The sequence below is a fragment of the Crocodylus siamensis genome, chromosome 6 (assembly GCF_052110815.1).
Source record: "Crocodylus siamensis isolate JL-2025a chromosome 6, ASM5211081v1, whole genome shotgun sequence".
In the NCBI taxonomy this organism is placed as follows: Eukaryota; Metazoa; Chordata; order Crocodylia; family Crocodylidae; genus Crocodylus; species Crocodylus siamensis.
The window spans coordinates 19,461,935-19,486,122 of NC_143400.1; the positions used below are offsets into that span (position 1 = coordinate 19,461,935).

A 24,188-nucleotide genomic window follows, 5' to 3' on the forward strand; every position below is an offset into this window, starting at 1 on the left:
TTTTTTAGGGGCCCCGCAGGCTTGAGGGCCACATTTTTTCCCACCCCTGATCTACCTGCTGTGAACCTGTATTAGTTGCCCTATCAGCATTATTTTTCCTGGCGGACTCCCACAAATGTGATTCTTAATAAGTTTTTCAAAGGTTTTTCTCAAGGATAGAGGTGAGGTTAACTGTCCTATAGTTACCCAGACACTCCTTTCTCCCCTTGTTGAAAATAGGGACCACATTGGCCCTTTTCCAACCCTCTGGTACCTGACCTGAGCACCATGAGCGCTCAAACACCTGTGCCAGTGGTTCTGCTATGACACAGGCCAATTCCTTCAGCACCTTTGGATGAAGATCATCCGGGCCTGCTGACTTAAACACATCCAGCCCCTCCAAGTATCCCTTTATTAGGTTGGTGCTAACAGTTGGTGGGCTAGTTTCCCTCCTGTGCTCGTCTATAATACAATTGGGAGATTTGTCCTGTTCTGTGTTCAGGAAGCACAAAACTAACTGAAGAGTTCAGCCTTGTCCCTCCTATCAGTCACGAATCACCCTGGTCTGCCCTGTAGGAGTTCTATGTTACCCTGCACCTTCTTTTTGCTCCCTATATACCTTTTAGAAGGACTTTTTGTTGTCTTTAATTTTCATTGCCAGCTTAAGTTCCATTGCAGATTTGGCCTGTCTAACTGCCTCCCTGCAAGTGTGGTAGCTACCCCCCTGCTTCCACAGCCTGTATGCCTCTTTTTTTTGCCCCTAGGCTTTCCTGAATTTCCCTATTCAGCCAAGAGGGTTTTTTGGCTCCTTTGCCTCCTCTCAAGCACATTGGGATTGTCTCCTTCTGCACCTATAGGATCTCTCCCTTGAGGAACGACCACCCTTCCTGGACTCCCATCTCACCAATCCCCCCGATCATCAGTGCCTCTCTAACTAATTTCCTGAGCATATTGAACTTGACCTTTCTGAAGTCTAGCACTTCTGTCCTACTGGTTGTCTTTCCCACCCTTTGCCGGATAGTAAATTCAATCAGTTGATGATCGCAATCCCCAAGGTTACCTTGTATCTGCGGTTCCTTAGTCCAAGCCCCAATTTGGGGTTTACATTCTCAGTTCATTTTGTGCCTTTATTGCTGTCGATGCCGCTGTCACTTCCACTGCTGCTGATTCGGATGGTCTCCGGGTCCAGTTGTATCGTTGTCCCCTTCGTTCTCCTGTCCACTCTCCCTTCCCTGGGGGGGAGGAGGGGGAGGGGTGTCTTTGAACTGCATGTGCCAACTTTCCCTTTTCCAGGTGGAGTTGGCTTCATCTTCTCTGCCCTCTCCCGCCACTTTCCAGTAGTAGGACTGAAGTTCACTCAAACGTTTTAACACAGTCTGTTTCGTCTAGCTCAGCGTGTCTGTACATCAGGGCACAATGTGTTGCCACAGGGCACTTCTGACACAAGACACAAACTGGTCAAAGTGGGTTGTTGGGAACTCCCAATATTTAGTTAGGTGTCTGTACAGTGCTGCCTCCCTTGTCATTAGTCTGACTCCTATCACTTCAAGGAGCTAGCTTACCTTTTTCCACACTACCTTGGCATAGAAGTGATGGTCTCACTCTCGCCTTGGCAGCTTTCTCTGAGGCAGTTGGGGCTAGTCTCTCACATCAATCTGTGCCTCCACACCTTCATTGGGAGTGCACTGTGAGCTACTAGCCAGTTCAAGTCTTTCTGGCCTTTTCGTAGGTCCCAGACGGCTTGGCAGTCCTCTTTGGGGAGCAGCTCCACAGTCGATAGCCTGTCTGCCTCTGACTGCCTTCTGTATCTTCCTGTGGTTGGTCATAACCTCTGGGCTTTCCTTGTGTAGCCTGTACTCACCCTGGAACTCATTCAGGACCGTGGTACACGGTCTCCCTTTGGTTGGTGGATATACCACCCCCATGGTCTTGGGGGGTGACGTGCAAAATACCTAACAAGGGGGGAACACCAGTGTGGTGTACAGAAGCACTGGTAGCAACACTGCCTTCATAACTACCACACGCCGCTCCACAGAGCGGTGACATGTGTGCCACAGACCTTCTCTTCCAGGTTGGCTGATCTCGTATGGCAAGCTTTAAACTAGCCTCGCCGGGGGAGGGGGCCGCAGGAAGACGAGGAGACGCCATCCAAGCAAGACAGGTGACAAAGGCAAGGAGTGCTAAGGTAAGAAACGGGGGTCCAGGCAGTCTCCCTAAACGGGGGGTGGCACACACAGTCTTGCAAGGCCTTAAATGCCTATATACCAATGCTCGCAGTATGGGGAATAAACAGGAGGAACTCGCCCTCAGAATAGCTAGTTCAAACCCAGATGTCATAGGGCTAACAGAAATGTGGTGGGATTCATCACATGACTGGGCAGTCAGCATTAGGGGCTATAGGCTTTACAGGCGGGATAGAGAAGGAAGGAAAGGTCGGGGTGTGGCGCTCTATGTCAAGGAGCACTATACATCCTCTGCCAGCAGAATGGGGTCAGAGGAAGGGCAGGCTGAAGTGCTCTGGTTAAGATTCAAAGGGACCGTGGGGAGAGCGATTTGACGGTGGGGGTCTACTACAGACCCCCCAACCAAGGGGAGGAGCTGGATTGGGAATTTTCGGGCCAGCTTGCAGAGGCACTTAAGGCAAGGGATGTAGTTGTCATGGGTGATTTTAATTACCCGGACATCTGCTGGGAGGAAGTCAGCCAGGTCGGACCGTTCCAGGAGGTTCCTGGCTGAGATACAGAACCTCCACTTAATCCAGGAGGTGCACAGTCCCACCAGAGGAAACGCCCTGTTGGACCTGGTCCTGGCCACAGGCGATGACCTGGTAAGGGGCCTCCAGGTTCTTGACCATCTGGGCGATAGCAATCATCGCTTGCTGGAATTCACCATCCAGCACAGGGTGTCAAGGGCCTGCAGCAAGACGGTAGCCCTAGACTTTAGGAGGGCCAACTTCAACAAGTTGAGGAGACTAGTGGGTGAGGCGCTGGGGTCCTTGAGGGCAGGGGAACTCAGTGTCCAGGACGAGTGGTCGTTCCTTAAGGAAACGATACTCAGGGCCCAAGGGGAGTCCATCCCAACAAGAAGCAAGGGGGGCAAGAGTGCCCGAAAGCCCCCCTGGCTCACCAAGGGCGTCCGGGAATGCCTGCTTACCAAAAAGGCGGCATACACCCAGTGGAAGGGGGGTGCTATCTCCAAAGAGGAGTATACCTCCTCTGCTCGGGCCTGTCAGGGGGGCTGTCAGGAAAGCTAAGGCAGACATAGAGCTAGGACTAGCATCCAAGATCAAGGATAATAAAAAGTCCTTTTTCAAATACATAGGGAGGATGAAGAAGGCACTGGGTAATGTGGGGCCCCTGCAAAGTACGCTGGGCAATCTGGTGGTTGTGCCAGAGGAGAAAGCAGAACTCTTTAACCAATTCTTCACATCCGTTTTCTTGTGCAGGGACCAGGACTTCCCAGCTGTGATGCCAGATGGACTCGAGGGGAATGCCTCCAGACCTCAGGTTGGGGAGGACCAGGTTAGAGAGCTTCTGGAGGGGCTGGACGTCTTCAAGTCAGCGGGTCCAGATGCTCTCCACCCCAGGGTGTTGAGGGAGCTAGCTGGGGTTATTGCAGGGCCCTTGGCACGGCTTTACAAGTGGTCGTGGTGCTCGGGCCAGGTGCCAGATGACTGGAAGATAGCTAACGTGGTCCCCATCTTCAAAAAAGGGACTAGAGAGGACCCGGGCAACTATAGGCCCATCAGTCTTACCTCTATCCTTGGGAAACTCTTTGAGAAGATCCTCAAGGAGCACATCTGTGATGGGCCGGCTTCAGGGATGATGCTCAAGGGCAACCAGCACGGTTTCATTAGGGGCAGGTCATGTCAGACCAACCTGATTGCCTTTTATGATCAGGTCACAAAGGCAATGGATGCAGGTGTCGCCGTGGACGTAGTCTTTCTAGACTTCAGCAGGCCTTTGACACTGTCTCCCACCCCATCCTCATTAAAAAACTAGGCGACTGTGGCATTGATGCCTACACAGTCAGATGGATTGCAGATTGGCTCAAGGGTCGTACTCAGAGGGTGGTGGTGGACGGGTCATATTCGACCTGGGGGGAAGTGGGCAGCGGAGTCCCCCAGGGCTTGGTCCTTGGGCCTGCGCTGTTCAATTTCTTCATCAGCGATTTGGACGACGGGGTGAAATGCAACCTGTTTAAATTCGCTGATGATACCAAAATTTGGGGTGAGGTGAGCACGCTAGTAGGGAGGGAAAGACTGCAACAAGACCTGGATAGGTTACAGGAGTGGGCTGACATAAACAGGATGCGTTTCAATACTGACAAGTGCAGGGTGCTGCACTTGGGCAGTAGAAACCAGCAGCACACTTATAGAATGGGAAACTCCCTTCTTGAGAGCATGGAGGCAGAAAGGGATCTTGGAGTCATTATTGACTCCAAGATGAACATGGGCCGACAATGCAAGGTCACAGTTGGCAGGGCTAACCGCACCTTGTCGTGCATCCACAGGTGCATCTCAAGTAGAGCCAGGGAGGTGATCCTCCCACTCTATGCGACACTGGTCAGGCCACAGCTGGAGTACTGTACCCAGTTCTGTGCGCCCCATTTCATTTCAGGAGGGATGTGGACAACATTGAAAGGGTCCAGGATCCCAGGAGGGCCACACACATGAGGTCCCACCCGCATGACTACAGGGCAGACCCTACATTGAAAGACTGCGGGACCTAAACCTGTTCAGCCTTCACAAGAGAAGGCTGAGGGGGGACCTGGTGACTGTCTATAAACTCACTAGGGGGGACCAGAAGGGTTTAGGGGAGACGCTGTTTCCCCTAGCGCCCCCTGGCATGACAAGGAACAATGGACACAAATTATTAGAGAGTAGATTTAGATTAGACATCCGCAAGAACTACTTCACAGTTAGGGCGGCTAGGAGCTGGAACCAACTTCCTAGGGAAGTGGTGCTGGCTCCTACCCTGGGGATCTTTAAGAAGAGGCTTGATGACTACCTGGCTGGACTCATTTGAGTCCAGTCTTTTCTCCCGCCCAGGCGGGGGGTCGGACTTGAAGATCTACAAGGTCCCTTCCGACCCTACTTCTATGATTCTATGCTTTGCAGATGTTATAGTTACCAAAGTCTGTTGTTCAGTACTACGCTAGCTGGCCAGCCTAGAGAGTACAAGAGTAGAAGCAGGGCATGCAGATGCATCTGTGCTTCCAGGAAAGTTATCAGTGTCTTCCCACTTCTTGCTGCTAAGTCTCTCTCCTTTATAGGGCTTATCAAGTTGGTGTTGGGTGACTGGTCTGTCTTTCCTGATTCTGTGTCTCCTTTGTCTGATATCTCAGTACTTTTCCATCCTGACAGGCAGCTAGGCCCAAGCATCATTGTCTTTAGGTGTTGCTCTTCAATCACTGCCTTTACAACACTCTTCCATTATCGCTGGTGTGGGCTGTGTCCGGAGTCTCTCGTTTTGAGGTGTTGCAGACCTTGTCTTCAATCTTGTCTTTTCTGCTTATCTTTATTCTTTGCCTGGTGCAGACTGGATTCTTTAGCCACTTCAACATGATTCACTATCTGGCAACTTGTTTGCTGACACATAGTTTATTTCTGCTCTTACCAATCATTCTACACTCATTCATCCATACATCCAAGTATTATAAGAAAGAATACTTATTTTGCTATATAGAAATACAATAACAAGATATTAAAGTACAATAACAAGCTTACTTTATAATAGCAAACTTAAAATAGCTACATCTCGCAGCACACTTATTCTGGCACAGGATGTTCTGGTCATCCATGTAGGCCAGAACCTTGGTCTCTTGGTTCCACTGGGGATCTGAACTCTGTGCATCCTGGGGTCCTGCCTAATGTGCTGGGCTAGGGGTTCAATGGCGCAGATGAAAAGGGTCAGAGAGACTAGGCAGCCCTGCCGAACCCCCAGCTCTGTCATGATCTGCACGCTCATGAACCCATTGACCAGCACTTTGCTGCTTATGTCTGTGTACAGCATCCTTATCCAGCCAATGAAGGTTGGAAGGACTGCTATGATCATTAGTGCAGTAATCATTGAAACCATAGAAATTAAGGCCTGGGACAAACCTCAAAAGATTACTGAGTCCACCCTCCCTTCTCTAGGTAGGAATACTGCTGAGATCAAATGATCTCAGCAAGGTGCCGGTCCGGAGAATTCTGTCTAGAGAACAAAGGGGAAGGCAGAGTGTCTCCAAGGCTGATATAACGTAGTCTCCTCATAGGTTGCCCCGCATCTGAGCTGGCCCCTGCCGGAGGTGTTCTCTTAGCTGCTCCCCATGATCAAAACTTGGGGACCAGCCACTGGGTCCTTTGGGTCTTGAGGTGCCCTACAAGAGCTGAAGACTGTGTAAAATGTTTTGGCGCTCCAGGAGGGGGAGGCTGCTTGCCTAAAAGCAGCCACTGACAGGGGCTGAGCAGGTAGATATCCCCAAGCCCTCCCTGAGCTGCTGGCAAAATTGAGTGTTTCCAGGTGTGGATGCGTTGGTGTTTAGCCAGGGTGGAGGAGTTGTGGACACTCTTCTCACACTCGGAGCACTGACGTGGCCTCTCCCCAGTGTGGATGCGCAGGTGGCTGGCCAGGTTGGAGGACTGGGTGAACTTCTTCCCACACTCAGAGCACTGATATGGCTTCTCCGCTGTGTGGATGCACTGGTGTTTGGTGAGCCTGGAGGTTATATGGAATCTCTTCCCACACACCGAGCACGGATGTGGCTTTTTCCACTGTGTGGATGTGTTGGTGTTTGGCCAGGCTGGAGGAGTGGGAGAATGTCTTTCCACACTCCAAGCACTGATGTGGCTTCTCCCCTGAGTGGATACACTGGTGCTTATCCAGGTTGGAGAACTCATGTGGCTTCTCTCTGGTGTGGATGTGCTTGTGTTGGGCCAGGTGGGAGGATATGGCGAAGCTTTTCCTACACACAGAGCAACAATGTGGCTTCTCCCCAGTGTGGGTACACTGGTGGTTTGTGCAGCTGAAGGAGTAGGTGAAGTTCTTCCTATGCAGAGCACTGATATGCCTTCTCCCCTGTGTGGACGCACTGGTGCTTGGCCGAGTTGGAGGACTGGGTGAAACTCTTCCCACATTCAGTGCACCAATGTGGCTGCTTTCCTGCATGGAGGCACTGGTGCTGAGCCAGGGATAAGAAATGGGTAAAGGTCTTGTCACTTGCTGTGTCACGTATGGTGTTTCCCCCTATGCATAGGGTGGTGTTTGCCTAGGCTCAAGGGGCATGCAAAGCTCTTCCCAGATCTGGTGCAGCAGGAGTGGAGCTCTCCAGAATGGATTTTGCAGTGAGCAGCCAGGGTTGAGGGGCAGGTGAAGCCCATCCTGCACTTGGCGCACAGGTGGGGCTTCTCGCCCGTGTAGCTTCTCTTGTGCAGATACAGGAGTGAGGGGTAGCTGAAGGTTTTCTGGCACACAGGGTAGGAGTGGGCTCTGCCCTTGGGCTTGGCGGGGAGCTCCTGCTTCCCTCTAAGGCCCTCCCCACTGGCTTGGCTCGGATGCAGTGTCTCTGTACAGTGGAACTTTCTCTCGTGGCTCTTCAACACCACAAATCCTTCCCTGTGCCCAGGGCTGTCTCTGAGTGCTGACCTTGTCCACTCTCATGCTCAAGGGGAGATGGTGCTTGCTTCGGGGCTATATTCTCCCTCTGCTTTTGGGGCCTCCCTTGACTCTTGGGCCTTTGTTCCTCCTCAGGTCTCAGGGACTCCATCTTGCCCAAACGCCTTGGGGAAGTCTGGGCTGGCTCCAGGTTTGCAGGCCCTTCTTCAGGACTCTGCTCCTCCACTCTGCTCAGCTGCCAGGTGCCTCCTGCATGGGGAAGAGAAACTCCAGGTTAGTCCCTGCCCTGCTGGCACAGGCCAAACATTGCTATTCCCTCCGCTGCGATGAGTTGTGAGCGCGGCTGGGCTTGGCCCTTGTTTCCTTAAGAGAGCAAGCTCTTCCTACCAAACCCCAGGTGCAGGGGTGACAAGGGGCACGTCCCGGTGTTGGGCTAATGTTCTTTGCCAAATGGAGGTCAGAGCCACCCTGCCAGGGTAAACAGCTACATGATGGATTGCTGGGGCTTGGTAGCGGGCAGAGATGTGTGGGGAGCACAGCTGCTTCTCCTTGGTGGAAAAAGCCCATCCAGCCTCCCAAAATTGTTCTGGGAGGGGAGGACTTAGATTTGTGGCTCTCCCTCCTGGAAGGAGCAGGGCTGTGCCTCCTATGAGCCCACAGGGCTTTTCTCTGCTTACAAGGCCCAGGGTATATGGCCACATTTATCCTTAAGGTTGTACCTACCTGAGTGGTGAATTACAGTATTTAAACTAGAGGTGCATCAATACAGTGGTCTAATATCGGACCAGTACTGATATAAAGAAATTTATCTAGATCAGATATTGGCCCTATGGGGCCGATAATTTGGCTAGTAAATGCCAGTGCTGCATGCAGGTGCAGCGCAGCATGGAGCAGATCCAGCAGCATGGAGACCTGCCTCCATGGTAAGTTAGAAGTGGAGCAGGGAAGAAAGGGGTAGGTACTGTCCAAGTGGGGCAGGTGCAAGACGGACTCACAGCTCGTGGGGTGGGGGCAGCTCCTGCTGCTGCTTGCATAGGGAGTGGATGGTGGGGGGGGTTGAAGCCAGTGCCAGCGCTGCGCTAGGCTCATCTCGCCAGGGACTGGGCTCAGAGTAGGCTCTGGCAGTGCTAGGAGGAGGCTGCAGCCACTCCAAATTTCACCACAGCTGCTTCCAGCTGTCTGGTGCAGCCCTGGCTGAATGCCCTGCCTCTACCCAAGTGCCAGGAAAAGCTGGGGCTGCACTGGGTGGCAGTGCAGGGCTGGGAGTGGAGCTGCAGTGAAATATGGGGTGGCTGCAGCCTCCTCCTAGTGCCACCAGAGTCCACTCCGAGCCCAGCCCCCGGCTCCAGCTCCATTCAGCAGCTGCCGCCCACCCTGTGCCGCACAGATCTGGGTGCAAGCAGCAGTGGGAGCCTGCCCCCCCCACCTGGGCCGCAGCCCCCATGGTGATCAGCCCCCTGATGCCCCTTCCCCTTCCACTGCAACTGACGTACCACCTGATGGCAGCTGTATCTGATATCAGCTCGGTATCGGCCAATATGCCTCCTTTAATATCAGCTATTGGTATTGCCCCCAAAATCTCTATCAGTGTTCCCCTAATTTACCTTTTTTTTTATACAGGTATTTAGCCTTACTCATCCATTCCTTAAGTATTTTTTTTTGTTTAGCTGCATTATTATTTATTGAAGGACTACCATGCTTTGGGGGGCAAGCTGAACAAGACAGGGGTACATGTGGTCTTCTCATCTGTCCTTCCAGTGAGCAGACATGGACAACGCCATGAGACCTACATCACAGAGGTCAGCTTGCGTCTTGAGGCAGGCTTCGGCTTCTTGGACTATGACCCATACTTCAAGGCAAGAGACATGCTCGGGTGGGATGGGCTTCACCTCTCCCCCAAAGGTAAGCATGTGTTCTCTTTCAGGTTGGCTGATCTCGTCCAGCAGGCTTTAAACTAGGATCCTTGAGGGAAGGGGAGGATGAGGTCAGAGGGAGCCTCGGAACACTGAACCAAGTGTCACCCACAAGAACAGCCCAGCTAAGACTGACAACGAGCACAAGAAATACCCAGGTAAGAAACATTACGGTTTATGTGCTCAGCCTTCCAGTGTTAGCACCCCTGGCTATTGGCAGTGTGGAGCAAGATCTGTCAAACACTGGCTGGGTGTGGTTACAACCTCTGTAACCAGAGACTTGTGGATTCTCAGCTGTCCACACCCCAAACACTTGACAGTGCCCCTCTCCTCCCAGACGCCAGCTGCACTCCCCTCTCCAGCTGGAGCCCCACTCACCTCTGCTCTTCCGCTGCCTTGCCAGCCTGCCCTGCCCCTTCTGCAGCTGACCCTACCCAGGGCACCCCTCTCCCTTGGCCTCCCTAGGGAAGTCCTTGGCAGCTCCAGGTTTGCAGACCCTTCTTCAGGAGGCTGCCGATGAGCTCTGCCCAGGGCCCCTGCACCTGGAGGGGGAAGAGAAGCAACAGGTCAGGCCTGGTGCTGCTGGCAGGGGAAAGCCCTGCTCCTCTCCCATACGGGCTGGTGACTGCGGCAGCCAGAGCCTTCAGCACATGGGAGGAGGGAGATGGAGAACAGGCACTGCAGTACCCAGACCCATGCTCCAGCCAGCACCTGGACACTCACCTGGCTCTGGATTGAGCAGGGGCTCCTTTCTGGGTCCACAAGGTTGCTGGTCCAGAGGCCCTGGACTGTCTGTGTGTACTGCACCTTCCAGAAACATGTCTGCAGGTTGGGCCCGTGGCCAGGAATGTTATACATTGTTGAAGCTTTATAATAGCACAGCCTCACACACCTGCAATATTTTCCTGTTCCCACATTGTTTAGTCCTGGTGGGAGCCATAAATTGAGATGATAATGTGGTTCTATTTTTCTGGATGTTCCCCAGCGTTCATTTTACCGGGGTTAAATTTAGCACACTTATTGCCGGTTGTGCATCTTCTCAAAAAGGCTTCAGCATGACCAGATTCAATTTCCCTTGCAACATCAGGCTGCACCTTTCTGCCCAACAGTGCCCATCTGAGCTGCGACAAAGCCGTTTGCCTGAAAGAGGCGGCCATGGCTTCGGCAAGACGCCCCCATACTAAAGCCTTGTGCACGTGTTACCTCATGGAGGGGGCCGTGGGCAGTCCTGTTACATCAGCTGACATTGGAGAAAGACCAGACTATTGCCAAAGGATGCCTAAGAACACACCATGTGCCATGACCTCCAGTATCAAAAATGGCAGCCAGTGACTGGCCCCAATTCCACATCAACACAGCCCTGGTTTTACTACTTCCTATCCACATGGTGCCACAACAAGGCTGGAAATATGCCCCAAGAGTAGTGCTGCAGGGCCAAAAAGTGTTAAAACAATTGTGTCCCAGTTCACCAAAGGGAGTTGGACCCTGTTGGAGACGCATGGGAGTCTGTGCTCGCATGACAACATTCGCCACAGGCCAGACTGCGTCCAAATGCTGGGGCCTTCGCCAGTCCTCCAGCTCCAGTGGCCTCTAGCTGCTGCCTTGACTCTGGTTCCTGGCACCATGGAAGAGAAAAGTGCAGGATAAGCTGGGAGGGGATGTTTGGGGCAGAGCAGGACACCTCCAGCCCTCTGGGTGAGGAGACCGGCTGTCAGTCATGATCACAGTCATTGGACCGACTTTTGTCCTGGTGCGCAGCTGAGCAGGGTAAGGAAGTGGTGCCAGGATCTGTCTGGTAGTAATATTAATGTTAACAGCAGTAGTGGTAGCAGTAATAATCATAGCAATAATAATAGCAATTCTTAATATGGTTATATTAAGAATAATACCAATAGGCATAGAAATAATATTTTTACTACTACTGCTATTGCTATAATAAAAATACTAGTAGTAATAATGCCATATTAACATTAGTAGTATCCCTATTACCACTACTCTTACTATTTATTATAAGAGAAAAAGTAGTAGTGGTAGTAATAACATTACTGTTACTAGTCTTAGCAGGACAGCTAGCATTGTTAGCATAAATAGAGCAGTACATATAGCTATAGTATTATTATTGTGATCCATACTGTTGCGATAAATAAGAACACCACTGGTCACAATAGCAGTAGCAGTGATAGCAATAATCCCAATGATTACTACTATTGTAATACTCATAGAGCATATATTATACAGGCAGTCCTCGACTTACAACATTTTGAGTTATGTTTCACACTTACAACCTTTATAAATTGACCCCATTTCAACTTTGATGTCAGTTTTGACTTTACAACACTTGATCTGATGCCATGCCACACTAGTGAACAAGTTTGCTGCATCACCCATCTCCCTAGAGAACATCTGTCCAAACTTCCTTGGCCATTTTCTTTAAGAAACCAGATGAGACTCCAGAAAAACCTGCAGCCAAGAGTCCTGAGAAGACTTTAGCCAAGAGCCCTTCAAAAAGTCCAGCAAAGTCACCTCAAAGAAGTTTTTCCAAATCGATATGATTGCTATTTACAATATACATGATTGTAGCTATATTACTCATCTATGGTTGATTGAGTTAAAAATCCTGGGTTATTTCTGGTATCAGGCCTTGGTTCAGGAACCAATCCCCCATTTATAATATTGATTTCTATGGGAAAAATCGGTTCCAAGTTATGTTTCGACTTATGACACAACTGGTTCCTGAAAACCATGTCTGAAGTCTGAAGACTGCCTGTATTTACAAACAAGCAGGACCTCTATCAGGAGGGACAAGGCAATTTGCCGTGTTTATTGAGAATGCAACAACATTAAAACAATACACACATATAGACATTCATTCTCATTCTCTCTGCAGGTGTTATAGTTGCTCAATAATTGCTCTGGGTGGCCAGCCTAGGCATATTGAGATCCCATTGGAAGCAGGTGTATAGACACACACGTGCTTCCGTGAAGTTTGCAGAGTGAGTTCCCACCTTCATGCTGTTAAGTCTCTTCTTTTATAGGGATCATGAGTCTTTGTTTGAGACTAAGGTACTTTTCCATTCTGGCCTGAGGTCAAGCTCATCCATCATTGCCCCAGGCGCTAGTATCATTCAGCGTTCCTCTGTTATCACAGGGCAGGCCGTGCCCATTGCAAAGGGCGTCCTTTAGCCTTGGGATGTTGTCCAGGCCTTGTTTTAAGCTGGTCTCTGCTGCTGATCTCTTCCTTGTCTGGCACCAACTGGTTTTTCAGCCATCTTCAGCGTGATCTGCCATTTCGTAACTTGCTTATTGACATGTATTCATAGCTTGCTCTGCTTTTACCATTTATTCTACATTCATTCATCCATGCATCCAAATGTTATAAAACAATATAAAATATAATAGAGTATAGACAAATAATGTATAACTAGACATAAAATAACTATTCTATTTATGCTAAGCAATAAGTGGAGTCTAAGCCTTGTGTTACATAAGAATAACGGCTAAATAAAATTAGATAATAATACACCTAATTAAAAGATTAATACACTAGTGTCAGTTCAACACCATTCTTATGTAGAGGCTGGTCCTAGCCTACCCAGAAAGGCTCAGGACATGGCCATGCACCCAGTGTCTGGGAGGAAGGCTTAAAAACAGGACAGCCCCTGACACATGTAGCAGAAGGCAGTGGGGGGTGGGATTCCCACCCATCTCCGTGTGCCAGCCAGCAAAGCCCAGAAGCCTGGAACGACCCCGAGCAGAACACAGGCACAGCTACGCCCAGGTCGCCCCAAACCACTGGCTGTCCACTCATGTCAAGGCCCCACACCCCATGCACAGACATTTTTAGAAAGGAAAGAAGGAGGATCCAGGGAACTAGATCAGTCAGCCTCACCTAACTCCCTGGAAAAAATCATGGAGCAGATCCTCAAGGAATCCATTTTGAAGCACTTGGAGGAGAAAAAGGTGATTAGGATCAGGTAGCAGGGAATTCACCAGGGGCAAGTCATGCCTGATCAATTGCCTTGTGTGACAAGGTGACTGGCTCTGTGGATGCAGGGAGGCCACTGGATGTTATATACACTGATTTTAGCAAGGCTTTTCATATGGTCCCCCACAAAATTCTGGCAGGCAAGCTAAGGAAGTAGAGGTTGGATTAATGGACTGTAAGGGGGATAGAAAACTGATTGGAGAGCACTCTGCTCAGAGGGTAGTAATCAATGCCTCAATGTCTAGTTGACAGCTGTTCTCACATGGAGTGCCCCAGGGGTCAGTCCTGGGGCCGGTTTTGTTCAATGTCTTCATCAGCAACCTGGAAGGTGGCGCAGAGTGCACCCTCAGCAAGTTTGTATATGGCACCAATCTGGGGGGAGCAGTAGATACACTGGAGAACAGGGTTAGGATTCAGAGTGACCAAGACAAATTGGAGGATTGGGCCAAAAGGAATCTCATGTAGTTCAACAAGTGCAAAGTCCTGCACTTAGGATGGGACAATCCCCTGCACCAGGACAGGCTGGGAGTGACTGGCTGGGCAGCAACTCTGCAGAAATGGCCCTTGTGTCCTTGCTACCAAGAAGACTAATGGTATCCTGGGCTGCATTGATAGGAGCGTTGCCAATAGATGGAAGGCAGTGATTCATTCCCTCTATTCAGCACTGAGGAGGCCACATCTGGAGCCTTGTGTCCAGCTGTGGTCCCACCACACAGAAAGGATGTGGAGAAGTAGTAGAGTCCAGCGGAGGGCAAGGAAAATGGCTGGGGACTGGGAGACAGGTCTTGTGAGGAGAGCTGAGAGAACTGGGTTGATTGAGTCTGGAGAAGAGAAGACTGAAGGGGGATTCCTTTAACTCCCTCCAGGGGGTTGCAGACAGGCTGGAGCTGGGCTGTTCTCAGTGGGGGCAGATGACAGAACAAGGAGCAATGGGCTCACTAGGAGGCTGGTGAAGCACTGGAACAGGTTACCCAGAGAGGTGGGGGAAGCTCCATCCTTGGAGGCTTTCAAAACCTGCTTAGACAAAGCCTTGGCTGGGATGATGTAGTTGGGGCTGGTCCTGCTTGGAGCAGGGGGCTGGACTAGATGTGACCTCCTGAGGTCCCTCCCAACCCCAACTGTCTATGCTTCCTTTCACGAGTTATTGCTCCCTGCAGGGGCTGCAGCCCTGCTAATGTTTGGCTCTGGACAAGAGGCAGCAGGCTTTCCTAGAACAGAAAGAGAAATGGGACCAGTGAGTCTGGCGTGTGGTTGCTGCCGTGTACATCTGCCCTGCACTGGGTCCTGTCTCTCCAGTGAGGAGACAGAGGCAACTTGAGCTCTGGGTGGCTCCCAGTCATATGAAAACCATATATTCAATCAGGATGTCCTCATACTCCAGGCCTTTCCCCAGGAGAGGCAGGACATGCCACAGGCTGCCCCTCCTTCCTCCAGAAAAGCCATTCTACTGGCCCCAGGCCACAGGCTTCTTCCAAAGGGCAGAGACCTTGCTGCACAGTAGTACATGGGAGAAGAGGCCTTGAGTGTGACCAACTTCTGTGCCTGAGCATTTGCAACAATCCTTGGACCATGGTGAATCCTCAAAGGGAGGGGGCTGGGAACTCACAGGGAGATCTGCCCTGGAAAGGTTCTGGGCCCTGATCAGTTCCCATCTCACAGCTCTGGAGAGGGTCAGGAGCTCAGGCACAGGGATATAGTGTTCAGTGCTGTGACTTTCTGACCACAGACTGCGTTACAGAGTGCTATGAAGGGCAAGAAAGCAGGAGTGGCAGGCACCCAGGGGTGCAGAGCTCTGGAAAGAAACTGAAAAGCAAAACATGCCAAGATGGGCTAAGGGGTGGCAGCAGCACCTCCCTGCAGCCCCAATGGGCACAGGAGGGCCAAGGACAGGTCCTAGAAGCATTTGGAGCTACCCGTCTTGGGGTGGGCATCCTAGTGGGAAGGCGCTTCTGCCCTGGGAACACCAGCTGGTTTTAGGAGAACGATGGCAAAAGCATAGGCTCCAAAGTTGATACAAAAATAGTCTCCTTACAGGTTCCCCCAAGTGTCTGGGCTGGCCTTTTCCCAAAGTGTTTCCTCTTGGCCTCTCCCCACAATCAAAGCTTGGAAACCAGCCTCTGGATCCTTCTAGTTCTGGGGTGCCCCACAAGGCCTGAAGGCTGCATGAAATCTTTCTGCACTCCAGCAGCAGGAGGTGGGAGTGGAGCAGGCAGGCATCCCCAAGCCCTCCCTGAACTGCTGGCAGAATTATGGGTGCTCCCAGGTGTGGATGTGCTGCTGTTTGGCCAGGGTACAGGAGTTCTGGAAAATATTCTCACACATAGATCCGTGATGTGGGCTCTGTCATATGGAGGTGCTGGTGCTGCCTTAGGATGGAAGACGCTCTGAATCCCTTCCCCCATACAGAACAATAATGTGGCTCCTCTCCTGTGTGGATGTGCTGGTGCTGGGCAAGATGGAAGGACTGGATGAAACTCTTCCCACACTCACAGCGCTTTTGTGGCTTGTCCCCTGTGTGCTTATGCTGGTGATTCGCCAGGCTGAAGAAGTGAGTAAAGCTCTTCCTATGCACAGAGCACTAATGGGGCTTCTCGCCTGCATGGATGTGCTGGTGCTGGGCCAAGTTGGAGGACTAGATGAAGCTCTTCCCATACTCAGACAACTGACCTGGCTTCTCTCCTGTGTGGATATGCTGGTGTCTGGCCAGGTTGGAGGAATGGTTGAAGCTCTTAGACACTCAAAGACCTCATGTGGCTTGTCCCCTGTGTGGATGCGCTGGTGCTGGGCCAGGCTGGAGGAGTGGGTGAAGCTCTTCCCACATTCAGAGCACTGATGTAGCTTTTCCCCCGTGTGGATCCGGTGGTGTTTGGTCAAGCTGGAGGAGTGGATGAAGCTCTTTCCACACTCAGAACATTGATGTGGCTTTGCCCCTGTGTGGATGCGCTGGTGTATGGTTAGTTGGTAGGACCGGGTGAAGCTCTTCCCGCACCCATGGCACTGATATGGCTTCTCCCCTGTGTGGATGCGCTGGTGCTGGGCCAGGCTGTAGGACCGGGTGAAGCTCTTCCCACACTCAGGGCACAGATATCCCTTCACCCCTGTGTGCAGACACCAGTGCTGATCCAGGGTCAAGAGGCAGCTGAAGTCCTTCCCACATTTGGTGCACAGGTGGGGCTTCTCCCCATTGTGGCTTCTCCTGTGCAAAGCCAGGAGAGAGGGACAGCTAAAGATTTTCTGACACTCCGGGCAGGGTTGGGACCTGCCCTTGGGCTTGGCAGGGAGCTCCCACTTCCCTCTGAGGCCCTCCTCGCTTGCTTGGTTCGGATGCAGGGTGTCCCTCTGGTAGAGCTTTCCCTCATGGCTCTTCAGCTCCACAAATCCTTCCCTGTGCCCAGGGCTCCCTCTGGCTTTGCTCCCTTCTCCACTCCCACGCCCAAGGAAAGATGGCGCCCGCTTCCTTGCTGCATTCTCCATCTGCTTTTGGGGCCGTCCTTGGCTCTTGAGCCATTGCTCTTCCACAGATGTCAGAGACTCCATCTCACCCAAACTCCCTAGAGAATTCTGGGCTGGCTCTAGATTTGCTGGCCCTGCCTCAGGACTGTGCTTCTCAGGTCTGCTCAGCAGCCATGCACCCCCTGCGCAGGGAAGAGAAACTCTAGGTTAGTCCATGCCCTCCTGGCACAGGCCAAATGCTGCTATTCCTTCCACTGTGATGGGGCTGTGAGCTTGACTGGGCCTTGGGACTTGTGTTTCCTTATGAGAACAAGCTTTTCCTGCCAAACCCCAAGTGCTGGGGGTGAGGGAGGGACATGTCTCTGTGTTGGGCTAATGATCCCTGCTCAGTGGAGGTCAGAGCTAGACTCTCAGGGTTTCTGGCCCAGCTGTCAGCCCCATCCCCTCAGACCCTGCTAGGAGAAACCCATGCGGGACATGTGTGTTAGGACAGGACTTCAATGGCTTCCTGCTCTAATGGGCCCAGGAGACCAGAGGCAGAATCAGCATAAAGGGAGAAGGAGGCTTTCTGAAGGCTGCTCTGGTGGACAGCACTGGTAGGTCCAGGAGGAGATGATGCCAAGCTCTCCACCTGGCCGGACCAACATCCTGTAGAAGCCAAAGGACATTGGTGAGACTGCTGTCCTGTGGTCAACTGTGATGTCTGGCAGTCCTGATAGCAGCATCTGGTACTAGGGTGAACAGCCCCATGATGGATTTCTGGGGCTCACCAGCAGTCAGGGGTCTGTGGGGACCACCTACTTCTCCTGCATAGAAAAGACCACGTGTTTAGTCTCTCCTGCCTCTAAGACCTGTTCTGGGAGGGGAGGACTTAGAGCTGTGGCTCTCCCTCCTCAACAGGAGCAGGGCTGTGCCTCCTGCCTGCTTCCAGGGAAAGGTCTGAGGCACAAAACAAGTGCATGCGGCTTTCTTCTGCTGACAAGGCCCAAGTGGCCTCCATATCACTGGAATCTGCACCAGGACCAAAGGCCTTTGCATGAACCTGCGCATGGCCTCTGTTGAGTCCCAGGCTGTGTGACACACAAAGCCCAGAGATGACACACAAAGTCACGAGGGATTCACTTCCCTCGCAGCATGAAAGCTTGCGAGTCCCACCCACTGCACAGAGCCATCCAAAGACCAGGATTCAACACTTCCTGGGTTCCAGGTCGGCTGGACCAAGTGACACTACAGAGAACCCCACTCTTGTCCTACAACAGCTACACTGAGATTTTATCCACCATGTTGATTTCCATGGGGGAATACAAATCCCATCATGCCTTGGGAGAGGGTACTATAGAGGTATGGCTACTTTGGGCTGGGGAAAATCAGCTCTTATGTTGCTGAATGAAAACAAAAATCTAAGACCATGGTATCCCAGTGAAACCAGAGGTATGCTTAAACATCAAGACAGCAAACTCGGCTGTACCCTAACAGCTGCGGTGAGAGGGAGAAGAGGGGAATAGCTGCTCATCTCCAGTTTGGAATTTCAGTCTGTGGAAACAACACCTGCCTGAATTCATGACAGCAAATGTTATTTCAGGTCAGCACCTAGAAGGGCAGCACAGGGCAGATCTGCAGGCTCCAGGCGCCCCGTCACTTTAGGCAAGGAGCACGTCTGAGAGCAGAGTCAGGGGAGGGGATGACCACAACTCACCTGGAGAACCTCTCACCAACCTGAAGATGTCCCCATGGTCCTCCTCATCACTGACCCAGAGCTCCTCCTGTCCTCGCTGCATGCGGAGAATCAAGTCAGGCATCGGACCCTGATATCCTGTTTGGGGCAATGTTTAAGAGGGTTCATGACTGGGTACTGGATGAAATATAACCAGCTGGGATCTGGGGAATGGATGCAATGATCTCAAAGATTCTACTGTGGCCTTGAAGGACAGGGGAGGGTGGATGATTAGGATGAAAGAGAAGGAGTCACAGGTGATGGCCTTTGTTTCCTATGACCATCCCCCCACCACCTGGGTGACAAAGCACTGACCACTCTGAGAGACCAGCAGAGTTCCCAGGGATGGGGGCGGATGTGCAGTGACCTGCGATGTGGTAAAGAGCAGAAAGATGAAATTTCACTGTTTAGGACACACCAAAATGAATAGAGGCTGGACACACTGGTGGCTGGATAACATCTGTCTTATCAGTGTCATTCCAGGCAAAGGAATGGAAGTGAGTTTCTTCTCTGGGGAGGTTTCAAGCGAGGCCTGGCAGCAGGGAACAGAATCCAGGGCAGATGGCCGACCGTGACACTTCTCTCTGGGAGAGAGGGGCACTCCCCAACAGGGCAAAGGAAGGGAAGATGTTATAAAGCTGTAGTGGTATCAAAAAGCAATCATCCCATCCAGCAGGAGGATCATCCCAGGAGGGGAGAGGAGCATACAGACATTTGCAAATCCTGCCAGGTTGGAAACAAAGGTCTTAGGAGGCCTAGATACAGACAGCAGAAAGGCAGAAGTAGACACCTTGTAATTGTGTTGGCTGAGCTAGAGAAAGCCTCAAAGCCTTTCCCTAAGGAAGTCCTTCAGGAGAACTGGAGGGAAAAGAAAGTGCTAAAAAGGCAAGGTGGGCTCCTAACAGTCCGTCAGCCCTGCCCACAAGCCAGAACAAGTCCTATATCACAGCCCCCTGGGAAGTGGCAGCGGGTTTTCACCACAGAGCTGTGGGAGGACGTGGTTTCAACCACCAAGAAAAAAAGTTTGTGAGGACGAGAGCACAGAGGAGCAGGGAGAAGACAATAAGCGCTAGGGCTCACATGGCTGCAGGGAGAAGCAGGACAGAGCTTTACCCAGGGAAATGAGGGCTTGGCAGTTGGTCAGCATCTGGTCCCGGTAAAGCCCCTTCTGTGCATCCTCCAGCAGCTCCCACTCCTCCCGTGTGAAGTACACAGCCACGTCCTCAAAGGCCTCCCGGAGCTGCAGGCACATGCGTTTCCCCATCAGTGTCTCCTGTTCCCGCTGCTTCCAGCCCCTGCCACCCTCTCCAGGATCCCTCTGTGCGACAGCTCTCTGCAGGCTGGGCCATGACACACTGCGTGCAAAATGCCCCAATTCTTCATGGGATGTGGGTGCAGCCATGGACATGGGGTGCAGGCATCTGCCCTGGTGTAGCTCATCATGTTCTACGTGCTTGGGTCTGAGGCAGCACCTTTAGAACCAGGGGCCCAGGCTCCACCACTGTGGCCAGGACTTCCTGCATGCCAGCACCCCTGGCTATTGGCACTGGGGAGCGAGCTCTGGGATACGCTGGCTGGGTGTGGCAACAGCCCCCGTCAGAGGCTCATTGCTCCTCAGTTCTTTCTGCTCCCCAAACTCTTGACAATGCCCCTGGCTCCTTCTGGGTGCAGCCCCAGCTGCTCTCCCACTCCTGGCTGAAGCTGGTGCCCTGCTCACCTCCGTGCTCTCCCCCTGCCTTGTCGGCCTGCCCTGCCCCTTCTGCAGCTGGCCCTGCTCAGGGCTCAGGGTGCCCCTTTCCCCCAGCCTCCCTGGGGAAGTCCTTGGCAGCTCCAGGTTTCCAGACCTTTCTTCAGGAGGCTGCTGATGAGCTCTGCCCAGGGCCCTTGCACCTGCGGGGGGGAACAGAAGGCACAGGTCAGGCCTGGAGGAGTGGGAAAGCCCTGCTCCTCTCCCGTACAGGCTGGTGACTGCGGCAACCGGAGCCTTCAGCACATGGGAGAGGGGGTAGACTGAGGACAGGCACTGCAGCACCCAGACCCACGCTCCGGCCAGCACCTGGCCTCTCATCTGACTCTGGGTTGGGCGTGGACTCCTCTGCGAGACCATGAGGTGGCTGGTCCCGAGGCCCCGGGCTGTCCCTCTGTGCCACCTCCTTTAGAGACGCATCTGGAGGTTGGGCCCATGGCTGCTCTGGCCAGGGATCACCAGGCTGCAGCAGTGCCCTGGTGGGCTGCATCCTGTCTGAGGTCCCCTTCTCCACCTTCACGCTCACTGCGACCTGGGTACAAAAGGGACATGTCACCGGGGAGCTGGCACTGGGACACTGGGTAGCAGGAAACATCCCCCAGGCACACGGAGATGGGGGGGCAACAGTGTGGATGATCTGGGTAAAACTTGCGCACATGGAGTTTCTCAGCCTCTGTCCTTAACCGCTGAAACCCCTCATCCAAGATCACCGCCTCGGCACAAGTCCCCATGCCATGCCTCCAGTCCCTGCTCTGCATCTCCACACCTCCCCTCTGCCCCCTCCAGCACAGGCAGACCCCCATTGTCACCCTTGCCATGTCCCACAGCCAAGAGCCCCCTGCTGTGTGCAGGACTGGATCCAGTCCATGCAGACCCCTCCCCACTGTCCTCTGGGAAAGTGGGTTGCACTGCCTGCCCAGGTCCCAATCCGGTTCCAGCGCAACAGAAAGCAGTGTCCAGCCCCTGCCCTTGAGCACTCAGCCTTGCTGGTGGCCCCTCATTCCTGACCCGCAGCCCCTGTGTCTCCTGGTGCCCCTCACTCCCGACCTGCAGCCCCCCCCAGCCCTACCCCTCACTCCTAACCCACCCCCCACTCACTCTGACCCGCCGGGGGATCTCCTCCTTCCCATTTCAGCCCAATGGTGTCTCAGCACTCATTGCCCTGCCTCTGCCACCACCCGCTCCTCCCTGGGCCGCTCCCCCTTGGGCACGTGCACCAAGTCCTCTGCATGAAGAATCCGCCAACCCTCAGACGGAAAATGAGTCATTGGCTGGAGGGGGGCTGCAGGTCAGGAGTGAGGGGACCCAGGAGGGTAAACAGCCTTACCAATATAGTTGTTTCCCAGAGTGCAACGGGATAGACATGGCCACTTGTACTCTGTGGTATGAAGGAAACTTTGTTAATAACTTGAAGAAAAACACCACATGTACGGCCTGCGAGGTGAGACACTTCACTGGGATGGTCTTCAGTTGGCACTGGTGCCCAGACGATCCTGTGGCCAGCAAAGGATCTTTGGCAGCTTCTGACCCTGTTTCTGAAGGCAGGAAACGCAGCAGCTTCCTCTGCCTTCCTGGGCGAGGAGCCCCTCGCACGGTGCTCTACACACAGGGCGTACTGTCTGAATTAAAAACAAATCTCGTTGGGGGGGATAAGGCACAACACCGTGTTTATTAAAACGAAAAACAGAGAGAAAGCAAGGTTATCCGCTTCATTCGCTCACACATACATACTTGTTCATTCACACGAAAGAAACAAACACACAGACCGTCCTGCAAAGGTGGAGGTGTTGTTACCAAGCCTCAAGCTGCTGGGAGTAGCTTGGTGGCCAGCCAGACTGACCATGAGAGATGGAGTCAGGTCTTTTCGGACACACCCAGTACTCCTCTTTGCAGGCGGACAAATCTGAAGCTTTGTTGTTCTCACCCATTTCTACAATCATAGATCTTCATACAGGTCTGTGGATCCCGCCAAGTCAGACATAAAGATCATCCCTTCTGCCCTGTTGGCAGGCTGTGATTGTAGGGCAATTCCTTCTTGCTCTGCGTTCTGCCCTCTTCAGCCTTCGAAATTCTTAGACTGGTTTTGCAAGCTTCTTTCATACATCACCTCTGTGGCTTCTTTATAGACTTGTTTTTCAATGCTTTTTGGCTGATAGAAGTCACAGAATTCCCGTCACATTCAAACAGAAACGACCAATATGCAAAATTCCTCATCACATACGTACCAGACACGCTGCAGGCCTTGCATAAGCATTATTTTTTCGTATACTAGATTTAAGCTATAGAATCATGAGACCAAAAGGTTGGGTAAACTTATTCTGGGCAATAGAGGATTTAAAAACCTTATGGTTATTTAATATCAGATATAAAATTGTAATAATTGATTAAAACATTATGAAAAATAAATCCTAGGAAGGTTAACCTTATCTTAATAACTAAACAGTTCATTATAAAAATAGCAATACAAAGCAATTAGCAGCATAAAGTAATTATAGCTGTTGTAATACAACAACGCGCCGGTATTGCCGACTTCCTCCGTTTAGCCCGGTATCACGGTTCCTCTTAAGCCAACATTCACATTTCTATTTTTCTGTTTTTCACTGGACACAGATTGGAAACACGATGCAGCAAATTTACTTCAGTTGCTACCTCAGGAAGTGGAGGAAGGGGCCGCTCGGGCTGCCGGGAGATGCGGAGGTGCCCCGTTGCCCGCGTCGGGGCTGCCGGGGGCGGGGCAGCGTCGGGCTGGGGCCGGGTCGGTCCCGGGTCTCCCGTCACCTGCTCCGATCCGCGCCGCCTCCTTCCCCGCAGGCGGCCCCGCAGCCCCGTGCGACAGCGGAGCGGAGCCCCCGGCCGGGGCGAGGCCTCCCGGGTGGACGAAGCGGCGGCTGCGCTGGAGCCCCTGGCAGCCGCGGCCTTCCCCTAGCAGCCGGAGGCGCAGGACGCCGCCGTGGCCCGGCGGGACCGTGTTATACGCTCAAGGCACCCACTTTATACAGAAGAGTAAGCAGGATCGCTTTCAGGAGCGATACGCCGCGCGGACGGAAGTGTAACAGCAGATTCAGCAGACGAGATCATTACTAATAAATTGCTGTCACGCAGACTAGAACACCGCATCTGGCACACTTACACACATGCACACTCACGTACACACACCATAGGAGCAAGTCACTCCGCAGACGTTCAGCTGTTACCGCGGGCAGTTGCTCCACGTGACTTGGGGCAGCGAGGCCGAGCGGATGCCGGCGGTGCCGCGCGCCGACTCCGCATGAGCCCCCAAAAGCGCCTCGCCTCGCTCTGCTGCCGCTTACGTCAGCGGAGGGGCGGGGCGGGGCAGTCAGTGAGCAGGCGCCTCGGGGCTGAGGGACGCGCGGCGTGGCCCGGGGGGCGGCCGGTGGGGGAGGCGGGGAAGTGTCCCTGGTGCCGGCCCCGTTGCAGCGCCCGGCTGGGGCCGCGTCGGTCCCGGGTCTCCTGTCACCTGCTCGGATCCGCGCAGCGGGAGCTCTGCTGGGGCCGGCGGAACCCAGCGCAGCAGCCAGGCGCAGAGGGCGGAGCTGGGGCAGGTCCCGGGCAGGAGCAGGTGCTGCGGTGCGGGGACTTGCACCAAGGCGCTGACGGAGGCTCAGAGGTTTCATGTAGGGCGGAGGCCGAGAAGGCCGTGTGGCGTTTCACCATCGACACTGCCACCCCGTCTCCGCGTGCCAGGGGGCGTCTCCTGCCATCCGGTCTCTCCCAGCCCCAGCTCCCCTGTGACGCGGCCTTCTCGTCCCCAGGCCCCGGTGAGTGTGAAGGTGAATGA

General features: G+C 52.9%; 1 protein-coding gene and 1 long non-coding RNA gene across 3 annotated transcripts; one reads left to right on the forward strand and one right to left on the reverse strand.

Annotated features, from left to right (window-relative positions):
- The first annotated feature begins 2,038 nt into the window (after positions 1-2,038).
- Positions 2,039-13,017, forward strand: LOC149861438 (uncharacterized). 2 transcript variants are annotated; one of them, XR_016443310.1, is made up of 5 exons: positions 2,039-2,164; positions 7,713-7,850; positions 9,336-9,433; positions 9,502-9,648; positions 10,578-13,017. It is a non-coding gene; the product is annotated as an uncharacterized LOC149861438 (long non-coding RNA). The 2 variants fall into 2 exon arrangements; XR_016443309.1 differs by having other exon boundaries at positions 10,600-13,017.
- LOC149861439 (uncharacterized) lies at positions 12,283-24,161 on the reverse strand. The gene is made up of 7 exons (XM_090055571.1): positions 23,540-24,161; positions 21,717-22,008; positions 20,699-20,921; positions 20,360-20,532; positions 19,756-19,882; positions 18,625-18,741; positions 12,283-17,110 (listed from the first exon to the last, which is right to left on the reverse strand). Exons 1-7 carry the CDS (start codon positions 24,022-24,024, stop codon positions 15,843-15,845), a joined length of 2,685 nt encoding a protein of 894 aa, XP_089911697.1. The 5' UTR covers positions 24,025-24,161; the 3' UTR covers positions 12,283-15,842.
- Positions 24,162-24,188: the final 27 nt, after the last annotated feature.

What these genes read in the sequence shown, in the direction of transcription:
- LOC149861439 (XM_090055571.1), bottom strand. Translation starts at nt 24,024, where the DNA reads ATGAAACCTCTGAGCCTCCGTCAGCGCCTTGGTGCAAGTCCCCGCACC. An exon ending in TCTGGGAAACAACTATATTG is followed by an intron (nt 20,922 to 21,716) that starts GTAAGGCTGTTT and finishes TTTTGTACCCAG; the next exon opens with GTCGCAGTGAGCGTGAAGGT. An exon ending in GTTGGTGAGAGGTTCTCCAG is followed by an intron (nt 17,111 to 18,624) that starts GTGAGTTGTGGT and finishes TTCCCTGCGCAG; the next exon opens with GGGGTGCATGGCTGCTGAGC.